Source organism: Erythranthe guttata, chromosome 2, assembly GCF_056151865.1.
Source record: "Erythranthe guttata isolate IM_541 chromosome 2, IM_541, whole genome shotgun sequence".
NCBI classification, from domain to species: Eukaryota; Viridiplantae; Streptophyta; class Magnoliopsida; order Lamiales; family Phrymaceae; genus Erythranthe; species Erythranthe guttata.
Window position 1 is genome coordinate 9467205 of NC_142534.1, and position 21689 is coordinate 9488893.

Genomic DNA, 21689 nt, shown 5'->3' on the forward strand with positions numbered 1-21689 from the left:
AAATAATTAGTTCCTAATAATAATAAAAACAAATTATTAAATTAAATAGTTCCTAACAATAATAAAAATGCATAGTCCTAATAATAATAAAAAAAAAAAACTTTAAAATTAAATAGTTCATAAAAATACATAACTAGCAAAAAAAACTATAAATTACCGCCTCGCTCTACTCGGCGGCTGCACCTCATGATCGTTGTCATGATCGATGCCAATATATCGGGCGGCGGGCTCCATGATATCTCCAAGGTCGGCACGTAGATCGGCAAACTGCTGCATCTAGTCCTGTCCAGTGGTCCTGGTGATCGGGTACAATGCACGTACTATCTGGTAATAAGCCGCCTCACATTCTCTCGATGCATTTGAGTCGGGCCTACGTCGGGGTTGGTGATCTTCGGATGAGTCCGATCGGTGTACCAATTCATGTAGTGCTCGTCGACTTCCCCCCGTTGTCGTGCCGTCTTGTATACGTTGGCACGAATGGAATGAGCCTGGACCATGTCCCACATACCACCTGGAAATGGGTAGTTGACTTTGTACGATGCACCTCCTTTGGGACCGCGTAAACATGGCTCCATCGATGGAATCAAGCCGCGCGGAATATCCTGAACCCACCCGAACTGTCGGATGCAACGATCAGACATATACGGCTCTACGACCCACATATACTGGATCGTGCCATGATGCAACGTACGATGGATATTCTCGTGTATGTCCTGACCATAAGGTAGCCACTCGACCTAAACAGAAAAAAAATATAAATACATAAATCAAAAAATTCATATTTAAAAAAACTACAATTACATAAAATCGAAAAATTCCATATTTAAAAAAATAAATATAAACACATAAATCGAAAAATTCATATTTAAAAAAAATATAAACACATAAATCGAAAAATTCATATTCAAAAAAAATATAAAAAACTTATATCATCCGCCGTGCATATTGTCGAGTAAACATCGAATATGCTCGAGTGTGCCCGCTTTTGGCGACGCGTTCCACCTCTTGCATCGAGGCTGAAACTCGCGGTACCGCTCGCTCTCCTCTGGCGGCTGGAATCTCGGGAAATACTCGTATATCCAGCACTGCAATATTTTATTTAAATATATTTAGTGAAATTAACAATAGAGAATAGATAAATTTAAAAACATTATGAAAAAAATAAGTACAAAAAATATATTAAAATTTACCTGAAGAAGGGTGGTGCAACCCGCCAAGCTCCTCGACTGTGCTCGAATGCATATACCCAGCTCCCTATATAGATTGGCCAAACAGACCGAACCCCACGAATACGTGCCGACCTGATCAAGTACTGAATCCTCGAGCACGTGCATATACCACGGCTTCACCCGATCACATGTCTTGTCGGGGAATAAAATCAATCCGAGGAGAAACACCAAATATATCTGAACTCGGCGTCTCATGGGCGGGTCGGGCATCAACAGTTGTCCCTGTATCATCCTCCATGTGGGGCCCCCATGCTTCCATGACTCGTCAATCTCCTCAAAATCGAGGTTTAATATCTCGGACAGTAAATACACGCAATTTGTCCGCTCGATGGCCTCGTCGTACCTATGTGCGACCACCCGTCGCTCCACATTGACACCTAGAATCATCTGGACATCTTGGAGAGTGATAGTCATCTCTCCCACGGCATATGGAAGGTGTTCGTCTCCGGCTGCCACCGCTCCACGAATGCAAACAACAGCGGACCATCTATGCCCGGTAAAAAATAGCTGGCTAGGGGATACAAACCGGTCATCCGCAGAAAATGCTTGTCTGCAGTGACATCTATGTCTAACTGGGCCAGGGCATCTCCTATCTTCTCGTAGTTGAAATGGTTCAGGGAGTTGATATGGGACTCCACTCGTCCAACCGGACGTTCCTGCAATCATTTATTTAGAAAACATATTAGTTAATCAACTATTAAAATATTTTACTATAAGATACAAAAATTATAATATTAAAATTAAAACAAGTAATTAACTTACTTCTCCCCTCCAAATATATGCCGCTACGTGCGACTTGAAACTCGGAATCAAAGACAGATCCCGCGGGCCACCGGGAAATGGACCATCTAGCACATACGGATTAACTCGAGTATGACTTCGACCACCACGAGCTCCACGGCCCCGTGCTCAGCCTCCGCGACCTCCACGAGCTACAACCTCTGTCTCGTGAACGGGGTCCACCGCATCCTCCTCCTCCTCCATAGAATGGGAAGACTCGACATCGGGATGTGCAACTGATGATCTGGCTTCACCAGCTCTCTCGGCCTCTCGCCTACGTCGTGTAGACATAGTCATGCGCTCGCGCTCTTGATGCTCGGCCTCATCACGAACTGCTCGCATAATTGCCTTTGATTTGCCTTTGTCTGCCATCTGTTAAATAAGACACTATTAACGTCAGTCTAAATAATAATAAATAAACAAATCTTAAAAAAAAGTGAAATTTTGCATAATTTCGTGGAAAAATATACGAAATTAATTCTTACATTTCGTGTTTTTATTTTCACGAAATACAAGCATTAATTTCGTATTTTTTTCCACGAAATTATTGCATAATGCCAGAAACCCACAGTTTTCGTGCATAGTACCTACAAAATAAAAGCTTACATTTCGTACGTTTTCTAACGAAATTAAAGCTTTCGTTTCATAAGTGTTTGCACGAAACGTAAAAGAAACAAAAAATTCTAGTAATTTCGTGTAAAAAATCACAAAATTAGCCCTTTAATTTCGTGATTTTTTGCACGAAACGCTTTTTTTTTTTTCGAAAAGTTTCGAAGAGTTTCGAAGTACTGAAAACGTACAGATTTTCGACGAAATTTGTTAATATACTACTATAAAACATTGGATTAACGATTTTGAGTTTCAGTTTTACCTTAAATCGTTGTGGGATTGTTCGTTTAATCCGCGGGAATTCGAAGGGCCTTGGAGAGCGTTTGAGAGGATTTTGAATTTTTTGATGAAAAGTTACAAATGAATCTAAAGTGCACTGCAAGGCGGTAAAAGCTGCACTATGAATAGCATTTCAGTTAAATAATTAATTAAGCTCAGGAAAATTATTCATAAATTCCTAAAATGACGCATATGCCCTAGAAGTGATGGAAAAATGTAAATGTCGGTGGAAATTACATCGAACATGGTTTTCGGGGGTCGCCTCTTTTTTTCAGTTTTTAGGGGAAAAAGTGCAAATTTGGTTATATAGTGGTGAAATGCATTTTGTCCCAAAATTAAATATGTTTCAATTTTGTGTTTCATAATATTATTAAGGGGTAAGTAAAGTTAACCCCTCTGGACTATAGGGTCCGACCTTAAATGCTCCCTCAATTTCAAACAAGGACAACTTGTACCTCTTCGTTAATGTTCCGTCTCCAAATGCTGAGGTGGAGGTTTGAATTTTGTTTTATTACCCTAATTCAATTTAAAACATCCAAATTAAAACCATAAGTCAATTTGCTACTGATGATCTTGAGGCGTTGTTAGGAGCGATGACTTCTTGCTCAAGTTTCGATTTGGATGATTTATTTAATTATTAGCTCGATTTATCGGTGAGAAATTTCGACCAATCTCTTATGTAAAATATTTTCAAGAACTTAACATCGTTTATAAATATATAACTGTTTTTTGGATTTGGTATAGAGATAGGCATTTAGACGTATGATTCGAATTATACACTCATGTACATTCCCATTGTATGATTTACTGTTCCATTTATACGATCATCGGTTCAAATATGTACAAATCTTACGATTTAACTATTCAATTAGTGACAATTGGCTTGATCTTTGCTTACGTTCGCCCCCGCCAAAAGAGAAAAAAGACGTATAAGGTGAAGTATTAATCCACTTAATTTCAAATCATCGGCTTTTTGGAGTCCAAAGTTAACACTAGAATTTGATTTCTAATGCCAATTGTAATTCAAATAACTCTCAAAGACCCTCTACTTTTTTTTTTCTCATTATAGAAAAAGATTTTGACTTAGTATTATTACATAAAGTTTTTTGCATTATTAAATCGACATTGATATGATCTCTCTAAAAAAAATGTGTTGCCTCTACATTTTACTTCAAGAAGTGTCTTGATTGAGAATCCTTGTCTTTTTACATACTCTTTCTTGTTCCTATATAGCTTCTTCATAAACGGGGGCGCCGGATGATTCCCCCTGCAACCCTGCACGACACACGTGATTCCTTCAAGACCATTTTTTTTAATCAAACAACCATTTTTCTTCTTCTTAACTTTTCCGTATTCGGATTAATTCGTTGATTTCCAGCTGTCCACCATTGTTTCGGGGAAATTTAATGTCTTCGATTGGTTACGATTAAAATTTCAATCAATTTTTCAGATTTACCGCCTCAACAAAGATGTAAAAAGCTTCTCTTTTCCTGAAAGCCACAAAAAAACTATGTTAATTACAAAAACATTAGAAGAAACCTTTCTTAATTCAAGACAGAATATGTACTAGTAGTATAAAGGGTAAAAAGGAAAGACTTACTTTTTTCTTTAATTATGGATTTATGTTGGGTAATTTAATTGAGAATCAATGAAATAATCTAATTTAGGAAAAAATAAATTAGAGGAAGAGAAATGGTTATTGGTTAAAAACTGAGATCCCGAAGGATTCACGTGTGTCGTCCAGGCATGCAGGGGGACCATCGGTCGCCCCCGTTTATGGAAAAGCGAATAGGATCAAGAAACGGTATGTTAAAAGACAAGAATCCTCAGTCAAGAGACTTCTTGATGAAAAATGTTGAAGCAAGACTATTATTTCTCGAGGATCTTATGAAAGATATCAACGATCAAGGTAATGATTGGACAAACATATTTTTGGAATCGATCTTCTGAAGAGTCCTTGATTGCTTATTTTCCCTGCTCAAAGAGAAGAGTTCAAACATTTTAAATAAAAAACAACCCTTGTAATGAAATTTGAAGATTGTAATATACAAAGTATAAGAGGTCCTAATTACCTCATTTGCCCTTAGAAGTTCTCTCTTAAGAACTTGAAATAAACATTTCCTTGTAAAAGAAAGAAGTTGAAGGAAAACAATGCATACTACAATAGAGAAATGAAGAGTTTTTTATAGAGGAATGAAAGATAGTTGTGACGTAGATTTGCGCTAGGTGGACGACAAGTGCCCGCCACTTAATACGTGGCACGATGTGATTGGATCGTTTTGAAAACGAGTTTATCTCATGACTAGGCGTCTTGCTGGCATATGGATGACGCGAAGTGAACGAATCACAAGTCTACGCGTGGCAATCATTGAATGATTTTTTTTAACACGAATCTCATGAATATGGTAACACAATCGAGTTGGATGATTTTGGTATCAGGGATAATTAAAAGATAACTCGGCCTTTTTTTCTCATGTCGCATATTTCGAATAAATAATGTAGACTGATATGTCTAATCGGGCCAGCTTACAATCTCCCTGGGCCACGATCGCGATTTAGAAGAACACTAATGTGAAAGCCCAATTACCTTCAAATAAGGTTTGGGCCCAACAAAATAATCTCAGCTCAATCGACAAGGTATAAATAACGATTTAATTCATTCAATAAAGGTACGCCCTATTATCTGAGTAATACTACAATTCGTATTCTCTCAACTACTTCAATATCCGCACGTCTGACTTGAACGTCGGAGGGGTTTCCGCCGGATCAACCCCGGCCTAGTTCACGTGTTCTCTGTTCGCAGGTATCTCAGGACCATCTAACTCGTGAGCCAGTGATCCACTTTGCTCTCCTAGCTCATCTTACCTCATTTATTTAAGGTGATCAAATTATAGCATCATTATAGACCAAGGAGTTCAAGAGAATTGACTAGAAACCTAAGAGCCCGGTTTGTTAAACACAACTGTCAAAGCTTGATAAAACGTTCAAACAAACTTGTACAAATACGTGGTCGGCTCGACTCGACTTGAATCAACTAGAAGTAATTGTTAATTTAAACACTGATTTAACTCTTGTTCATAGTTTTTGTAGATTGAATTGGAAAACGGCTAATAATGGTTAATCTTTTCATCTTTGTTTGTCTATTTTCCGGGCAGATGGAAAATATACTTTTATGGTCAAAGCAATCACGAGAACTTGTCTTTGAAGATAAATCATATCTTCCAAGACATCGAATATTCTAAAGATTCCCCTGGGGAAAAATAGAGTTGTCTCCTAGGTTACACATAATATGTGAAAGTATCGATGTAATTTCATAAAGTCACTTGGTTTGAATGCTACATGAAGAACATAAGCCAAATGACGAAACGAAAATGACCTAGGATGTTATCAAACACTCGTTATATAGCCTTAATTTGTATTTGTTCCTCTATAATCTAGAATATTAATATATTTATTTTTCTAAATTGATTGCTTCGAGTAGGATTTTTTTATGCAGTCATTAAAATTTAAAAATTTAGCTAACCAAAAGATTATTTTACTTTATTTTTTCAAGTTATGAGACTATGAGAAGCATCTGAGATATAATAAAATATACAATTAAAAATTAAAAAAAAAAAAGAAAAAAAAACCAAAGAAAAGAAAAAGAAAAAGCTAAAGGAAAGAACCATTTTTACAGAATTTCAACATATAACAACAATTTAAACGGTCATGATTCCCTAAATTAATCTTCTCTAAGTTTCTCAGAAACAAGAGTCTTGTCTCTACTTTTATCTTCAAGAGATATCCCGATCGAGGATCGTTGCTTTTTCAGATATTGTTTCGCGATTCAGCCAACAATATCCACAAAGGATCCTAGCCCTCCTCTGGTTTCAGTAAGGAGTTCGGTTTCCGACTCCTTTTTTTTCCGAATAGGAAAATCATCCGATGTTGTCGTTTGATTTTCATTAGATAATACTGTTAAGTCAGGTGGAGTTACTGCTAAACCACCTTCCACCTGACACGTGGCATCTACTCCAATACGTTCAACGTCCTGCAAAATCTTGCGCTGCCTAAATTTTGCACGTTCATCGCCACATTGTGATGTTGTCGTTTGATTTTCATTTGACTTGCCATCAGTTTTGAGATTCTCGGACTTGTTTCCTTCTTTTAAATTAGATAAATCAATAGTTACTGTTAAACCAGGCGGAGTTACTGATAAACCAGCGTATGGTTTAACAGTAACCAATAGTTTATCTAATATAGCATTCATCGTATCGTGTATTACATTTTGGGCATAGACTCTAAACAGTAAAAAATAATCACAAATGTCTCGAAAATCACGAGAATCAATCTAAATGATCCCGTAAATATTTATATCACGAACTCTAAAACAAGAATTTACAAATATACAGCACTCAAACTGAAAGGCCGAAGAGGGGCTAATTACCTCATGTACCCTCAGAATTTCTCTCTTAAGAACTGGAAACAAACATTTCTTTGTAAAATAAAGAAGTTGAAGGAAAACAATGGATACTACAATGGGGAAATGAAGAGTTTTTTTATAGAGGAATGAAAGATTGCACTAGGTGGACGACAAGTGGCATCCCTCTAAATACGTGGCACGATGTGATTGGATCATTTCGAAAACGAGTTTATCTCATGACTAGGCATCTTGCTGGCATATCGATGATGCGAAATGAACGAATCACGAGTCTACGAGTGGCATTCATTGATTGAATTTATTTTTTGATACGAAATTATCTCATTTTGAATACGAAAACTTTCTATTCCATCTCAAATCTCATGAATTTGGTAATATAATCGAGTCGGATGGTTTTGGTATCACGAATAATTAAAAGATTAATTTATTGTAAGATTAAAGCTCGTTCGAGCTCGGCTGAATTTCTCTATGGAGCCAAGCGTAAACACAACTGTGAAAGCTTGATAAACATTCAAACATATGTTCGGTTCGACCCGATTCGTTTCCACCCCTATTTAAGAAAATCCGGACAAGTCCTTAATTGTGATTAGCAAACGAAGAAATCGATTAAGCTCTTAACATAGCAGCATCAAATATTATCTCTTTCGTCCACCAGAAACCTGCAATAAAAACATACCAATTAAGAAGAATACCAGAATGAAACCCAAAGAATATGTTAAAATCACCTTTACTCGAAACGTGTAGAGTTGCTTCTTTAGGTTAGCATGAAAGCCAAAGAATCCGTCCAGAATCTCAGATCCAAATTTCCTGATACAATGGTACAACATTATTCGAATAGCAGTAAGCACAATTTAGTTTCCCATTGTGAATTATAAATACTTTGTCTCATCAAAGACTTGCACCGATTTCATCCCTCAAGTTTGCACCGATTTCACATTTGGTCCCCATGTTCACAAAAAACACATTTGGTCCCTTATGTTTCAAAAATTCAACACTTTTAGTCATTTCCATTAAAACTAACGGAATCAAGCGTATGTCCATCACTGCCTTAACTAGCGGACTAACAGTAAATTATCGGAAATGATCAAAAGTGTTAAATCATTGGAACATAAGGGACCAGATGTGTTTTTTGTGAACACGAGGGACTAAATGTGAAATCGGTACAAACTTGAAGGATGAAAACTGTAATTTCCCCATACTTATATCTATCTTTTCGTTTTCAAGTTCATGATTTTTCTACTCAAAGGAACAAAACTTCTGCCACATGGCTACAAATCAAAAGGACGATATGGTCTTTCAAGAAAACTCCATATCATCGCAGTTGTTCTTGTTCCATATAAAAAAGCCAAGCAAACAATTTGAATTATCGAATTTACAATCAAACTATTTACAATAGGAACTCACCTTCTCTTTCCCTTTCGATATACGAGAAGACTTTGTTCCATGATCAGTCAATCTGCATGTGCATAATATAGTATAATTTAAGCTTTAGCATCACTAAATTAAACACGATTGCAACATACATACTTTTGGGGCAACGTAATAACACAACAAGTCAGAATAAAGCAGGATTAAGATACAAAAAGCACAACCGAAGTGGCAACTTAATACTACCATAGGGATATTGGATAAATTACGACCACCTCCCTGAGGTATGGTTAATTTACAAAAAAAAACCTCATGTTTGGCTAATTACAATTACCCCTCAAGTATGAATCTTCTTACACGTCCACCCTTAGATTGTCAAATTTAGTGGAATCTTCTAAATTATATGGAATATTGTCCAGTTTGTAACCGTTTTATCCCATTTGAGCTCCACGGTTTGAAACAAGATGGCCATACGATGTGCCTCTTGGCTTGTAAATATCGGATAGTGGTGCATCAGAAACTGCATTTTTGCACAAAACGAGTACAAACTAGAGAATATTTTGCGGAATCTAGAATATTATGTCGAATTCGACACCATAAGGGTGGACGTGTAAGAAGATTCATAGTTGAGGGGCGGTTGTAATTACTCAAACAGAAAGAGTTTTTTCGTAATTTTAACATACCCCCGGGGGTAACCGTAATTTACCCTAGGGATATTAGATTAACAAGTACAACAAAAACTAGAACATTAAAGAAATGATGTGGTTACAATGACCGTATCTCAGAATAAAAAATTATTTTTTTCTATCATCCCAAAATCGTTTCGATATAAATTAAATAATGAACAAAGCATATCGTAGCTGGATTACAAGTTTAAACTGAAGAACTAAACATGTGATTACGACCGTTACGATAATAAACAGAAGAAGATTGTGTACACGAAATAATAAAGCCCAAAGAGAAGCTTACATCTCTGCTGAGGAACCTGGAGTTGCATCAATCTTCTGATCCTATTAAATACGGAAACACAAATAGACCCGTTAAATATTTCAACCAATCCTAAAAATTATAAAAATATTGATAATAATGCAACTCCGACCTGAGTGGACAAACCGTTGTCACCTATCAGTAGCCAGCATTCCTTACTAAGGTCTAATTTTTCATGGTCAGGGTCATCGTAGTCAACCTAAATGATGTAATGGTACAGTAACAATAAGAATTTGAAGAACTGATTCACAACGCACGTGCAATCCGAAAATGTAAAATATACATATTCAAATTAAAGATCCAGTTATTGCTATTAATAAAGGGCAACTGCATTTGTGAATACGAAGAATGATCCATCAAACAAAGTTGTTATAGCTAACAAACTTCATATATATAGAAGTTTGAAATTTTACCTGGTGTGTTTTATTCGAATTGTCGAAAGATGTAATTTTCCCTTCGTAAAATCTACAAAAGAGTGATGTCAGTGTGGTATCAGTTAGTTCCTTGCATCAGATGGTTATAATCAGGAATACTTACATCTGATCCAGTGGCCACAAAACCTTTATCCTGCGGCCAACCACCTCTTCACCAACACAATTGCTTGCATCCTTTACCTCGGAACCCTAAATAATACGAGTTAAAGCTTAATATGATTTAATAGATACGCAAATGAAATATGGAATACACATAAAATATATACACAAACATGCATTATTAGTGCGTGGGAATTATCCAAAATGTGACACATTAAAATGTCGCCTTAAAACAAACAAGAGAATCACAGCCCCGGAGAATTATTCTGCATGGCGGATTTCATTTATTTGAACTTCCCTTAATAGATGCCATAAGCATAATTCCTTTTGACACGTGTAAATATCGAAATATACCCCATATTTGAAAAGAAAAACGTAATCAAAGAACTAAGAACATAATTCCCTTTATAGTGGGACTGCGTATTCTCTTTTGGCATTTTCGAAACTACTTCTTTCCCTAAATTTGTACCGAGAACAGTTTAAACTTACCACGACATTGTAGAAGGTTAGCAATGTATGCTTGCACATAGCATAGAATAGATATGCGTAAACCTGTTTGCGCACTTTATTTCCGGAGGTGTGATTATATACAAGTCAATTCAATACAAAAGGTTGCCAATACTAAAAGATTGGGTGTGAATTTTATGGGAATGCCAAAATAATTTGCAACATCTTAGTTATTTTCAGGGGCGAGTCCAGCTAGGGTGGACTCAAGCCCCGCCTCAATTAAAAATTATTCTAGCATATTATACATATATATTATTATTTAGCCAACTCAATTTTTATTATTTAGCTCATCCAAAACTCAAATTACGCAAAAAAAAAAAATTAAAAAAAAAAATATAAATAAAAATAAAACCTAATTTTTTTCTCTTCCTAATTTATCAAAAAAAAAGGTCCAATTTTTTTTTTTGAGGGCTCTTCCCCCGAACCCCCGAAAATTTAAGCCCACCCTGGAGTCAGTTCCTGGAATCGGCACTGGTTATATTTGGCAATTTAACGCAGTAAAAAGATTAACCAAGGTAAAACTAAGTCCAACTGAAAAGGAAATCGAAAAGAAAATGAACAGAGAAATTAAAACTCTTTCAAAAGACGGCACCACAAGAATAATAGTGTAACATTCACAATTACAAAGGTAAGACGGATAACAAGGCCAGACCTTGTCGTCAGGCGCGGTACTCTTCTTCGTATTTAGGAAGTTAGAGACTTCCCCAGATAAGGCTTCCCCTTTCGATGATGTAGATGTGGATTGAGAAGGCAATCTCTGCATTATGCAAGAGAGTTATCTAACAGTTAACGACTAAAAGTCGAGAGAAGTCGCCATCTGGCGTTCAATTAATTGCAAAAGATCTACACAATTCACTTATTACCTTGTTAAGGATGGCACCGATTGGGTCTTCGGAAAGAATAGTCTTTCTCTTGCCTTTCTTTGCGGGAGCTTCCCTCGTCCGAGACCCTTGCAACGTCCACAAAGGATCGTAGCCCTCCTCTGGTTTAAGTAAGGAGTTCGGTTTCCGACTCCTTTTTTTCCGAATAAGAACATCATCGCTTACCGTTAAGCCAGGTGGGGTTACTGCTAAACCACCTTTCACCTGACACGTGGCATTTACTCCTATATGTTCAACGTCCTGGAAAATAAACAAAAAAAAACTGAAGTCAATATAATTGGAAGCAACAATATTAACTCATCACATTGGCTGTCTCGAAACAAATTAAGTCATTCGGGATAAATCACTTCCGGAAAGTTCACTCTCGATACGTAAGACATTGTTACTTCTGAAATCCATTTCCAAAACTTAATGGATTTATAGTTCCTTTAAAGTATATTTCACCAAACATCTCGTAATATAATCACCGAACTTAATAAAGAAAACTTAATAAGAAATAGAATTGAAAAATGGACTTTTATCCTAGAAGCTCATGCAAAACGTGCACTAAATTTCTGACAGGTTCAATTAAAGCAACTCAACGAAAGGCTTAGTATGAAAAAATAAATATCTTAGACATAAAACTGATATGCGCATTAGATGTACTTTAGTTATTTCCTCTCCCTTAAACATTAGCATTTAATGTGTCGTATATAATCTTAATTCTGGTGATCGAATCTAATATCAAATATGCATGAAAAAAACACCAAAGGTTTTAATGTTACGTGGTTCAAGCCAAGGTAGAAAGATATATAAAGTAATTGAACATATGGATTAAATTGATTCGAGAGGAATGGATTTAAAATGACTCAAACAGAAGGATTTGAAATTCGACGTAACGACTCAAAAAATAACTTAAAATGAGAACTAAGGGTTTTAAAATCCATTGTCAAATAAATCTATCCAAACAAACGCATGAATTTGTTATTTTAAATTTTTAAAACTCGTTTGCTCAAACCCTTCCATCCAAATGCAACTTTAAAGTTATACCAAACACAACCGTAGCAACAAATACATTATCTCCAACCTAACCAAAACACGTAATGCATCTTTTTATTCTAGCTTTATTTTTTTTCTTTTGTAGAAAAACACACCATGGTTTTTTCCCCTTGAGTTGCACCCTGTAATAACGATGCAACAACTTCAGCATAATCCTCGACGGGAATTCCCAAACTTTTTGCAGCTTTAGGAAGATGCTCCTTGAGTGCATTGGAGCAATTCTTAAATGTGCCCTCCGCCAGCTGGAATGAAGCTGGTGTAACGTTCTGAAGTAGAAAAAAAAATAATGCTTTAGTAAGACAAAAAATCAGTGTGATGTGGCACGAACGTTATAGAAAAAAAGAACTGAAAAAAATAGGAGAAGTTACTTGATTTTCCTTCTTTAACCTAGCAAGAAGGATTTTTGCAAGTTTCACGGAAAATTCATCATTGTCATCATTGGCACGAACGATCCCCGCCATGATATTCACCATGTTTGAGAATATAGCCGGATGGTGGCTGGCTCTAAAGTTGGCAAGAATAAAATATATGTAGTTAAATAACCATAGAAGCAATCAACATAACACGATTTCACCTTACCATTTACATAAAGTAGTTTTCTATAAGATCCGAGTGAGGAATAAACTATTTCTGATAAACGTTGATACGGGAGACCTTATTACAAAGATTGTCTGTGGCATATGGAGTGCATAAACGAAACACTGGCACTGGCAGTTTTGACAAAGTATGTATGATGTCTGAAAGTATGTGCATCCTATCATATTGTACTATGACTAACCTATAATTTGCCAGCCAACAACAATTTTCATGGTAAGCATAAATTATAAGAGCATAGCGCACGTCAGAAAACCTTCATATCGAGAACAAATTTACTCACGTGTTAGAGAAAATGCGAAGATCACAACGATTAGGTTAAAAATCAACTATAATCAGAATATATATATATATATATATATATATATGTATGTATATATATATATATATATATATATATATATATATATATATATATATATATATATATATATATATATATATATATATATATATATATATATATGTATATATATATATATATATATATGTATATATATATATATATATATATTATATATATATTGTGTAAAATCATGTAAAGTAGAGGAAAACGGAATGCAAAATTGATGGATCTCTAACCTTATGACATTGAAGAACAGGTGAAACATTTGACGGATACTGTCGTACAACTGATGATCCAACATCAGCACGCATGCCTGACATAATGAAATAGACCTGACGATCGACACAGCTTTTAAATAGGCTCCGCCAGACATGAAAGACAAGTTCTCAAGGGCAGTATTAAGAAGCCCAAAATACTCCTGCACACAATAAAATGACAAAACTTTATGCATCATTATTTAAATAAAATGGTAAATTACAACCACTCCCCTGAAGTATGGTCAAATTACAAAAAAAAAAAAAACCTCATCTTTGGATAATTACATCTACCCTCAACTATGAATCTTCTTACATCTCCACCCTTATGGTAGGTATCAAATGCAACACAATCATCTAGATTCCATGGAATGTTCTCTAGTTTGTACTCGTTTTGTGCAAAAATACGGTTTCTGATGCACCACAATCTAATATTTACAAGCCAAAAAACGTATCTTATGATCATCTAGCTTCAAAATGTGGAGCTCGAATGGGATAAAACGAGTACAAAATTGAGATTATTCCATATAATTTACAAGGTTCTACTAAATTTGAAACCGCAAGGGTGGACGTGTAAGAGGATTTATAGTTGATGGGAGTGGTTGTAATTACCCAAACAGGAGGGGGGTTTTCGTAATTTGACCATACCTCAGGGGTGGTTGTAATCAATGTAGTTAAAATCGAGATCTAAATCGTAAAATCGTAAGACTTTAAGATTTTAGACACTGAACAAGGAGTAAGATCGCACTAAAATCGCAGGTGCCTTAAAATCGTGTGAAATCGCGTTCAAAATCGTTAAAATCGTTAAAAACGCAATTTTAGTGCGATTTTGGTTTTTGTCAACTATTGGGCTGAAATTTTGGATTTTGGCCTCATAAATTCAGTTTTTTAACTAAAATTTTTAGCCAATTACCAAATAATCCAGAATATATAAAGCTCAGCCCTGCCCTAAAATAACAATCTATCACGACGAGAAGAAAATACTTCTCTTCTGCTAAAAAAACATCCAGCGGTTGTGAGTGTCAGTTTCCGTTATCTTATGTTAGACTATGTTTAATTAATGTTGGAATGTTTTATATTTTTAGGACATTTTATGTATATTATGACTTATTTGTGTTACGGGTGTTTTCTAAGTAGTAAGTACTAAATATATTTTACGTTTCCGATTTCACTTAAAATCTCGATTTTGACTACCTTGGTTGTAATTTACCCTAAATAAAATAATTTAAAAAAAAAAAAAAAGATTGCCATCTAAACATATTTAGAGTTACCTTCATCTGGTCTTCCTCGTATGGTTCATCAGGTGCAGTTATTCTTACGATCTCAGATATACATGAGGCCACTGATATTCTTACATCCCTTTCAGCATGTCTTAAAAGTTCATTGGCAATTAGCGCTTCTTTTGATGATTGAAGTGTCAATTGTACCCGGTCCTTGTGATCGTGAAGTGTGTGTGTTAAAACACGATGTAAGTTCTGAGAGCCCAAAAAAAAATTCAAAGATCAAAACTTGGTCGATTAAAGAAAACATCGTAGTCCTATAAACGAAAAAAATTCTTTTAAGTTACGACAACACAAATCAACAGCCAGATTTACAGGCAGAATCAAGCATGCAGAGAAAATTATTCTGCGACAACATAAAAGCATGTGTGAGGAAAATTGACTTTTTGATTTGAAAATCGAGGGTGAAGCTTACATGAAGTAATTCCAGAAGCTCTTCTGTAGAATCACACGGTTTAAGAAGCTGAGTTCCGTACCTAACAAGTAATTGTTTCAACGTCCCCACCATATTTGAACCTGGCGAATCAGCATTGCTCGTGTTTCTCTCTTGTGAGTTTGCGGCAGCCATTCTCTTCTAGAAGCCTAAAATTCAAGAAAACGGATCTTTGCAAAATGAAAATGAATAAAAAGTAAAGCGTCCTTGCTTTATGCGGGACACACAAATCAAGACTTGTACTTTTTGTGCAAGATGGGAGGCATGCAGCAGGCCCTAAAAACCGAGACTTTGTATACTTGCAAATTTTTAAAAATAAAGTTTATCCGGTGAGTAGGCTTGTTTGGTGAAACGCCTATCTGTCAAACAAAAGTTGTTGCAATATTTGGAAGAATGCTATTTAATGAGAGAGAGAGAGAGAGAGAGAGCGAGAGAGAGAGAGAGAGAGGGAGGGAGGGAGGGAGGGAGGGAGGGAGGGAGGGAGGAGAGAGAGAGAGAGAGAGAGAGAGAGAGAGAGAGAGAGAGAGAGAGAGAGAGAGAGAGAGAGAGAGAGAGAGAGAGAGAGAGAGAGAGAGAGAGAGAGAGAGAGAGAGAGAGAGAGAGAGAGAGTCATATACCATTAGTGACAATTCAAACCTGTCACTATGGTAAGTGAAATCCAGGGGTGCGATTTTGCCTTCGGGGATCATACATATATAATTAATGTGAAGGTATTACACAGTGCATAATCGAGTGTTGGATTCCAATAAAAAAAAAAATATTTTGGGCCAAAAGAACTTTAACTGAGAATTCACAAAAATATATAATTTGTGGCTGCTGGGATTCGAGCCCAGGTCTCCACGGCCACAACGTGGAATTCTTACCACTAAACTACAGCCACTTTGTTGACAGTTTGTCAATATTTAATGCTTTTATTTGCTCCCATTTTATTTTTTCCTTCTTTGTAAGAATGACACTCTATGTCATAATGGCCTTCGGATTTCTTTCCAAAATAGTCCATATGGTTAAACTGTTATAACATATTACCTATAAATTAATTTCAAATATAGGGCACTGCTACCAACAAGTGTGAAACGTATTCAAATCTTACAACCACAACGGAAAAATTTATGTTTTGTACCCCTGCGATTACAACATCCTTCATGTCAAGTAAAGGTTCTAAATATGTTGTGCTTCTCATCGATATTCTAAGCCTAGAAATTACGTTCTATGTAACACATAACATTAGGTCTTTCGATCCTCTTTAGCAATCTATCTTTGTACTATTTTTCTAATTCCCCCCTCCAAATTCGAACTCCTAACTTGAAGTCGTCATATCGCAATTAAACTTATCCAACTGGCATCTTCCCTAACATCATTTGATATAAGTGAAAAACGACACGACAAGGGGAAGGAATATTGTCTAGTCCGAAGTATCTGTTAATTTCTCCTCTCTTTAAGGTAAATCTTCAGAAATTGACAAACAAATTGAAGATTCCACATACTCCTTTAAGAATAAATTCGAGCAAAAAAAAAAAGATCAAGAAGAAAGTCGAGAAGGTAAAAAATGGAAAATGCAATCTGCCACGTGTACTTTTACTAATGAATTCTATGAGGCTTGGTGAAAATTCTCATGGAAGCCGACAATACTGCAAACTGCAAAAAATCGTATAGAAGTACTGAAGAAACTCCTGATAAAGTTTATACAAAAGCCAATATCCGGGGAATCATGAACATTTCAATATGTCCAGGAGAAAAAATCGTTCTTATCAGTTAGAAAATTATATATCCAGTTTTCCAAGGAATAAAAGAAAGAAAATCAACACCAGAATATTTGAGAATGACTCAAATTCCATATAATTATTAAGACGCTATCATCGAATAATAAAATATAATTTAGAAGTATTACCATTGTAGCTGCAAGAGGATCCCGCGTTGATCGAAAAGTATCTCTCAAGTGAATGCCATGAGTTCCTGGTGATTGATTTGTCAATTCATCTACGGGAAAGAAAATAAGGAAAAACTCAGCAAAGTTAAACAAGCCAAGTTCCAACAGTATATCCAACAAATTGATAAGTATAAATTACCTGAAGTGCAAGGCTGCAAATACGAAATTAAAGCCATCAATGATTTCTACACATAGCTAATATTTGTCTAGATGGCTGGATTAGCTAAGTTCTCTTTGCAGAATTATGTTCAGTAATTTTCAAGTGAATTCACTCACACCGTGACACCATCAATTAACAGGCGCTTAAAATAGCAATATCATAAATAAAAAAACATCTGCTACTCCTAGGGCATTACAACTTTGTTTTTTAAACCAAAAGGTACCATCTTTTTCTACCTTACACATGAAGAGAGTGTGTTTCACGTTGAGTATTGACCGGCCGGAGACAGCATTTTGAGAATATTGTTCAAAACTACCCATTTATTCGGCTAAGGAGAACGCAATAATCTCAGCGATAAATAGGGTACCGTTTCCCAGTTCTGATAGCCAAAATAGGCGGCGGTGGAAGCGGCGGCTACAGGGAGATAGAGAGGATGGGCTTTTTTGGGTCGTCATCGGCAGGGAATTGGGAAAAGCAGGTGGTTGTGGCTGTGGCTGTGGCTGTGGCTGTGGCGGTGGCGGTGGCGGTGGTGGTTGGTGACTGGTGATCGTGGATTAGCGACGCTATATGTTGCAACTGAGTGGGAAAATTACAATTTTTGTCCTCAAACTTTAACTATTTTTTCCATATTGTCCCTAAACATTTTTGAGTTACAATAGTCATCTCAATGATGCCATTTTTCCATAATTTTCGTCCCACCGGTAGTTTCTGCTGTTAGTTTGGATGGGACTGTGTGATTTATTTCATTTGTAATTTTTCTTAAAAAAAACTCAAATTCACCCGCTATTTCGTGTGTTATATTACGAAATTCACTCAGGAATTTCGTGTATTTTTACACAAAATGTACGTATTTATTACTATAGAACATGAAGAACGAAACTGCTGGATTGAAGACATTCTACTCTTTCGTGACATAAAACACGAAATTACACATTATATTTCGTGAAGTTTTCCACGAAATTACAGCTTATAATTCGTGGATTTTTCCACGAAATATAATGTAATGTTTCGTAAAAGTTAGTACGAAATCACTAATTGATTTGTTTTTTAATTTAACCAATTTATTTCAGACACTCAAATAAATAAAATACATTAACATAAATATTCTTAAACTCAAGTAAAAAAAACAAATTGACCTAAAAATTCAAATACAAATACAAATTGAACTAAAATTCAAATATAACTACAAATTGATCTAAAATTCAAATGCAACTACAAATTGGTCTAAAATTCAAATACAAATACAAATTGAACTAAAATTCAAATACAACTACAAATTGAACTACCGCCCAGACTTTAATTGTTCGTACAAGAGTAGTCAGGGTTTGAACATTTTGAGTAAGTGCCTCAGGTTTTTAGCTCTATGATGTACCCATGTCGGATGGATGGGTGGTAGAGGACTATTCACGACCAAATTAACAAACATGAAATGATTGTTGTGCAATGTCACAACAATCATACATGATAAGTGACCACTGCTAAACATAGGAACGTAAGTCATACTCCCTACTTGGGTCAAAATTACCACTAATGCACTGTATTTGGTAGCAATGTCCAATCTCATTTCATTCATGTCCATCCAATAAGCTTGTGGACAAGGCCCTCAGGTCCAGTCACACTTGCGTATGACCTCAATATATCCAGTACTGCCAAACATCGTCGTGTACACATTAGCTTGCTCGTATAATTCAATAAACAACTCCCCTTTCACTTGCGTCCATCTTTCTTGATCCCCGTACACAGCTTGAGCAACGCACCGGTACCCACAGTTGCCATCCGCCATCACTTTAACATAATCTTGAATGAGACGGACCATAAATCTGGGCACGAAAGAATAAAAGTCGATACCTTCATGTGCAGGTATTGTAGGGGCAGCAGATTCTTGTGTGGGAGTACGAGAACCACGACCTTTCATCTTCAATTGAGGCGTTCCATCAGTGCTTCTCTCAACCTTTGCTTAGGAATCTTTGCACCAGATGAGGTTTGGCGACCCTTGGAACCACAAGACGACTTAATTGTCTCCTCATCAATATGATACTGCCATCCGGAAGGGTCTCTCTTGGCCACACAATGAGGCCACGACATTTACCTTACTCGTGTAATTCATCTTCTTCAAATTGCAATTCAGGTCATGAATCTATCTATCCACAATCGCCTCGTGGTTTACTTGATACTCGGGTAGCTCCAAAGGCTCAACTGCCATGGTACTTTAGAATGGATGCAAGTCTGAAATGACGAACGTGTCATTATCTTCCATTTTTTGCACAATTTTGCACGCGCAAGGGAGCCCATGAGTATTCCAAAGATAGTGTGTGCAAATACTCGGATCTTGCATCGCCGGGGACTCCATCTCTTGATCCAATTTCTCTAATGCCAGATGCGTAACAACAAATCAAACACTGAAAACACGGCCATGCTGCAGTATGCTTCCTTATCTTGGATGATAATGAAAAATCGCACTTCAGCTGACTAATTTGGATATAAACTTGATCCCGTAGTTTGCCTTGCACGTTATCCAGACCTCCGGTCGAAGCATTTAGTCAACCCTTCACAGAAGAATGAGCACTCTTCACCCTATCCGAGTACAACAACAATCAAATTAAAAAAATAAATATTATTTTTATATAATATATTTTATCACTTAAATAACTAAAACATGTAATATCTGTTGGTGCTCGTGTTGCTAAAATGTTACACATTGCGAGTATAGGCTCGAACAAACTTCTCCTTGTATATCAACCACGTATCATTCAAATACTGTATCAGTCTAGGATATCCTGCATACCGTCCAACAATTTCATTGTAATTGTAATGATACTGTTCTTCGGTTTCTGATTTCACCAGCTTAGCCCACAGCACACGTCGGAATATTACACCTTGGTCTTTTTTGCCTCCCATAAATTTCATCGCATTTGCCTCAACATTTCTGTTTATATGGAATATACACAACATATGATACTAAACTGGGAAGACATTTGGCAGTGCTTTCAAAAGACCCAACTCCCTGTCAGTCAAGATCGCATCAGGTTCGACACCATCTAGCAACTCTCTCAAACAATTCAAAGTCCATTCGTAGGTGTCTGCATCTTCATGCGATATAAATGCAACAGCAATCGTAAAATTCCTCCCAACTGGAGTTATCCCAATTATTTCCAAAAGAGGCATTCCATACCTACAGGCTACAATAATGTTGTTTTTACATATTTAAACAATACAATACACTAAAACACAACAATCATAATTTAAACAATCGTAATTTTTACTTACTTATTGGTTTTGTATGTGCAGTCCATCAATATAACATACGGGAACAGCCGTAGTAACTTAATAGATTCGGGTCATGCAAACATAACATATGTTATTGTGTTGCTCGTTTCACTATCGACGTGATGCCAATATCGATACTCGCCTTGTTCAAAGTTATGCATCATAAACTGAATAAGAGTCATGCCCTCCATTTCCTCAGGTTTAATCTTGGCCAACTCATTGCAAACATGCTTCATAGAGGTTTGTATCGTCGGATCATCTTTCCTCAATCTATCCATGATTAACATTGGCTTGACGTGAGAATTTCTCAATTCTTTAATTCTTGCTTTCTGTTGTGGAGTTATACGACTAGTCGTACCATGTCCGTGAGGAAACAAAGCCGGAGGATGAGTATGCCTGCCATCGCTGACAGTCAACCGCCATAATTCATCAAACCTTGACTTTTTGCCAATCAATTTGAACGGAAAACCATATTTTTTTGTTCTAGTTTTTTCTAGGATCTTCCACATCGATATTCGTTTGTCGGTCATGTCCGTATTTGTCACACGTCAAGTACGGTGCATTCTCCCTTCTGGACTGACAAATCAAACGGTGACAATGACTAACTGCAGTTGTTTTGGCCCACTTGATTAATTCTTCCCTACTATCGAACACAATATCAACTTGGAAGAAGTGAGAGAAATCTTCATATTCATTTCGCTCCAAAACCGAGGGATCAAAATACAAATTGTCTTCGTATGTTGCGTAAAAAAAAAATTAGATACTTGCACAATTAAAAATAATAATAATAACTAGGG

At 36.2% G+C, this 21689-nt stretch overlaps 1 protein-coding gene, 1 long non-coding RNA gene and 1 other non-coding gene across 6 annotated transcripts; all 3 read right to left on the reverse strand.

Moving 5' to 3' along the window:
- Nucleotides 1–3919: 3919 nt before the first annotated feature.
- Nucleotides 3920–5074, reverse strand: LOC148772280 (uncharacterized). Its single transcript, XR_016034963.1, has 3 exons — nt 4970–5074; nt 4498–4871; nt 3920–4387 (listed from the first exon to the last, which is right to left on the reverse strand). It is a non-coding gene; the product is annotated as an uncharacterized LOC148772280 (long non-coding RNA).
- Nucleotides 5075–7710: 2636 nt separating this feature from the next.
- LOC105976377 (sister chromatid cohesion protein PDS5 homolog D) lies at nt 7711–18242 on the reverse strand. 4 transcript variants are annotated; one of them, XM_088826965.1, is made up of 16 exons: nt 17862–18242; nt 17427–17515; nt 15521–15687; nt 15097–15300; nt 13808–13989; nt 13000–13135; nt 12727–12897; nt 11576–11833; nt 11365–11469; nt 10210–10295; nt 10086–10137; nt 9785–9871; nt 9655–9689; nt 8722–8773; nt 8043–8124; nt 7711–7976 (listed from the first exon to the last, which is right to left on the reverse strand). In XM_088826965.1, exons 3-15 carry the CDS (start codon nt 15671–15673, stop codon nt 8110–8112), a joined length of 1536 nt encoding a protein of 511 aa, XP_088683091.1. In that variant the 5' UTR covers nt 15674–15687; nt 17427–17515; nt 17862–18242; the 3' UTR covers nt 7711–7976; nt 8043–8109. The 4 variants fall into 4 exon arrangements, with proteins under 4 accessions (XP_088683091.1, XP_088683083.1, XP_088683087.1 ...); XM_088826957.1 differs by having other exon boundaries at nt 9655–9695; XM_088826961.1 differs by having other exon boundaries at nt 9655–9695; nt 17605–18231.
- TRNAH-GUG (transfer RNA histidin (anticodon GUG)) lies at nt 16347–16418 on the reverse strand. Its single transcript has one exon. It is a non-coding gene; the product is annotated as a tRNA-His (tRNA).
- Nucleotides 18243–21689: the final 3447 nt, after the last annotated feature.

What these genes read in the sequence shown, in the direction of transcription:
- LOC105976377 (XM_088826957.1), bottom strand. Translation starts at nt 15,673, where the DNA reads ATGGCTGCCGCAAACTCACAAGAGAGAAACACGAGCAATGCTGATTCG. An exon ending in TCGGTGCCATCCTTAACAAG is followed by an intron (nt 11,470 to 11,575) that starts GTAATAAGTGAA and finishes TGCATAATGCAG; the next exon opens with AGATTGCCTTCTCAATCCAC. An exon ending in GTACCGCGCCTGACGACAAG is followed by an intron (nt 10,296 to 11,364) that starts GTCTGGCCTTGT and finishes CGTATTATTTAG; the next exon opens with GGTTCCGAGGTAAAGGATGC.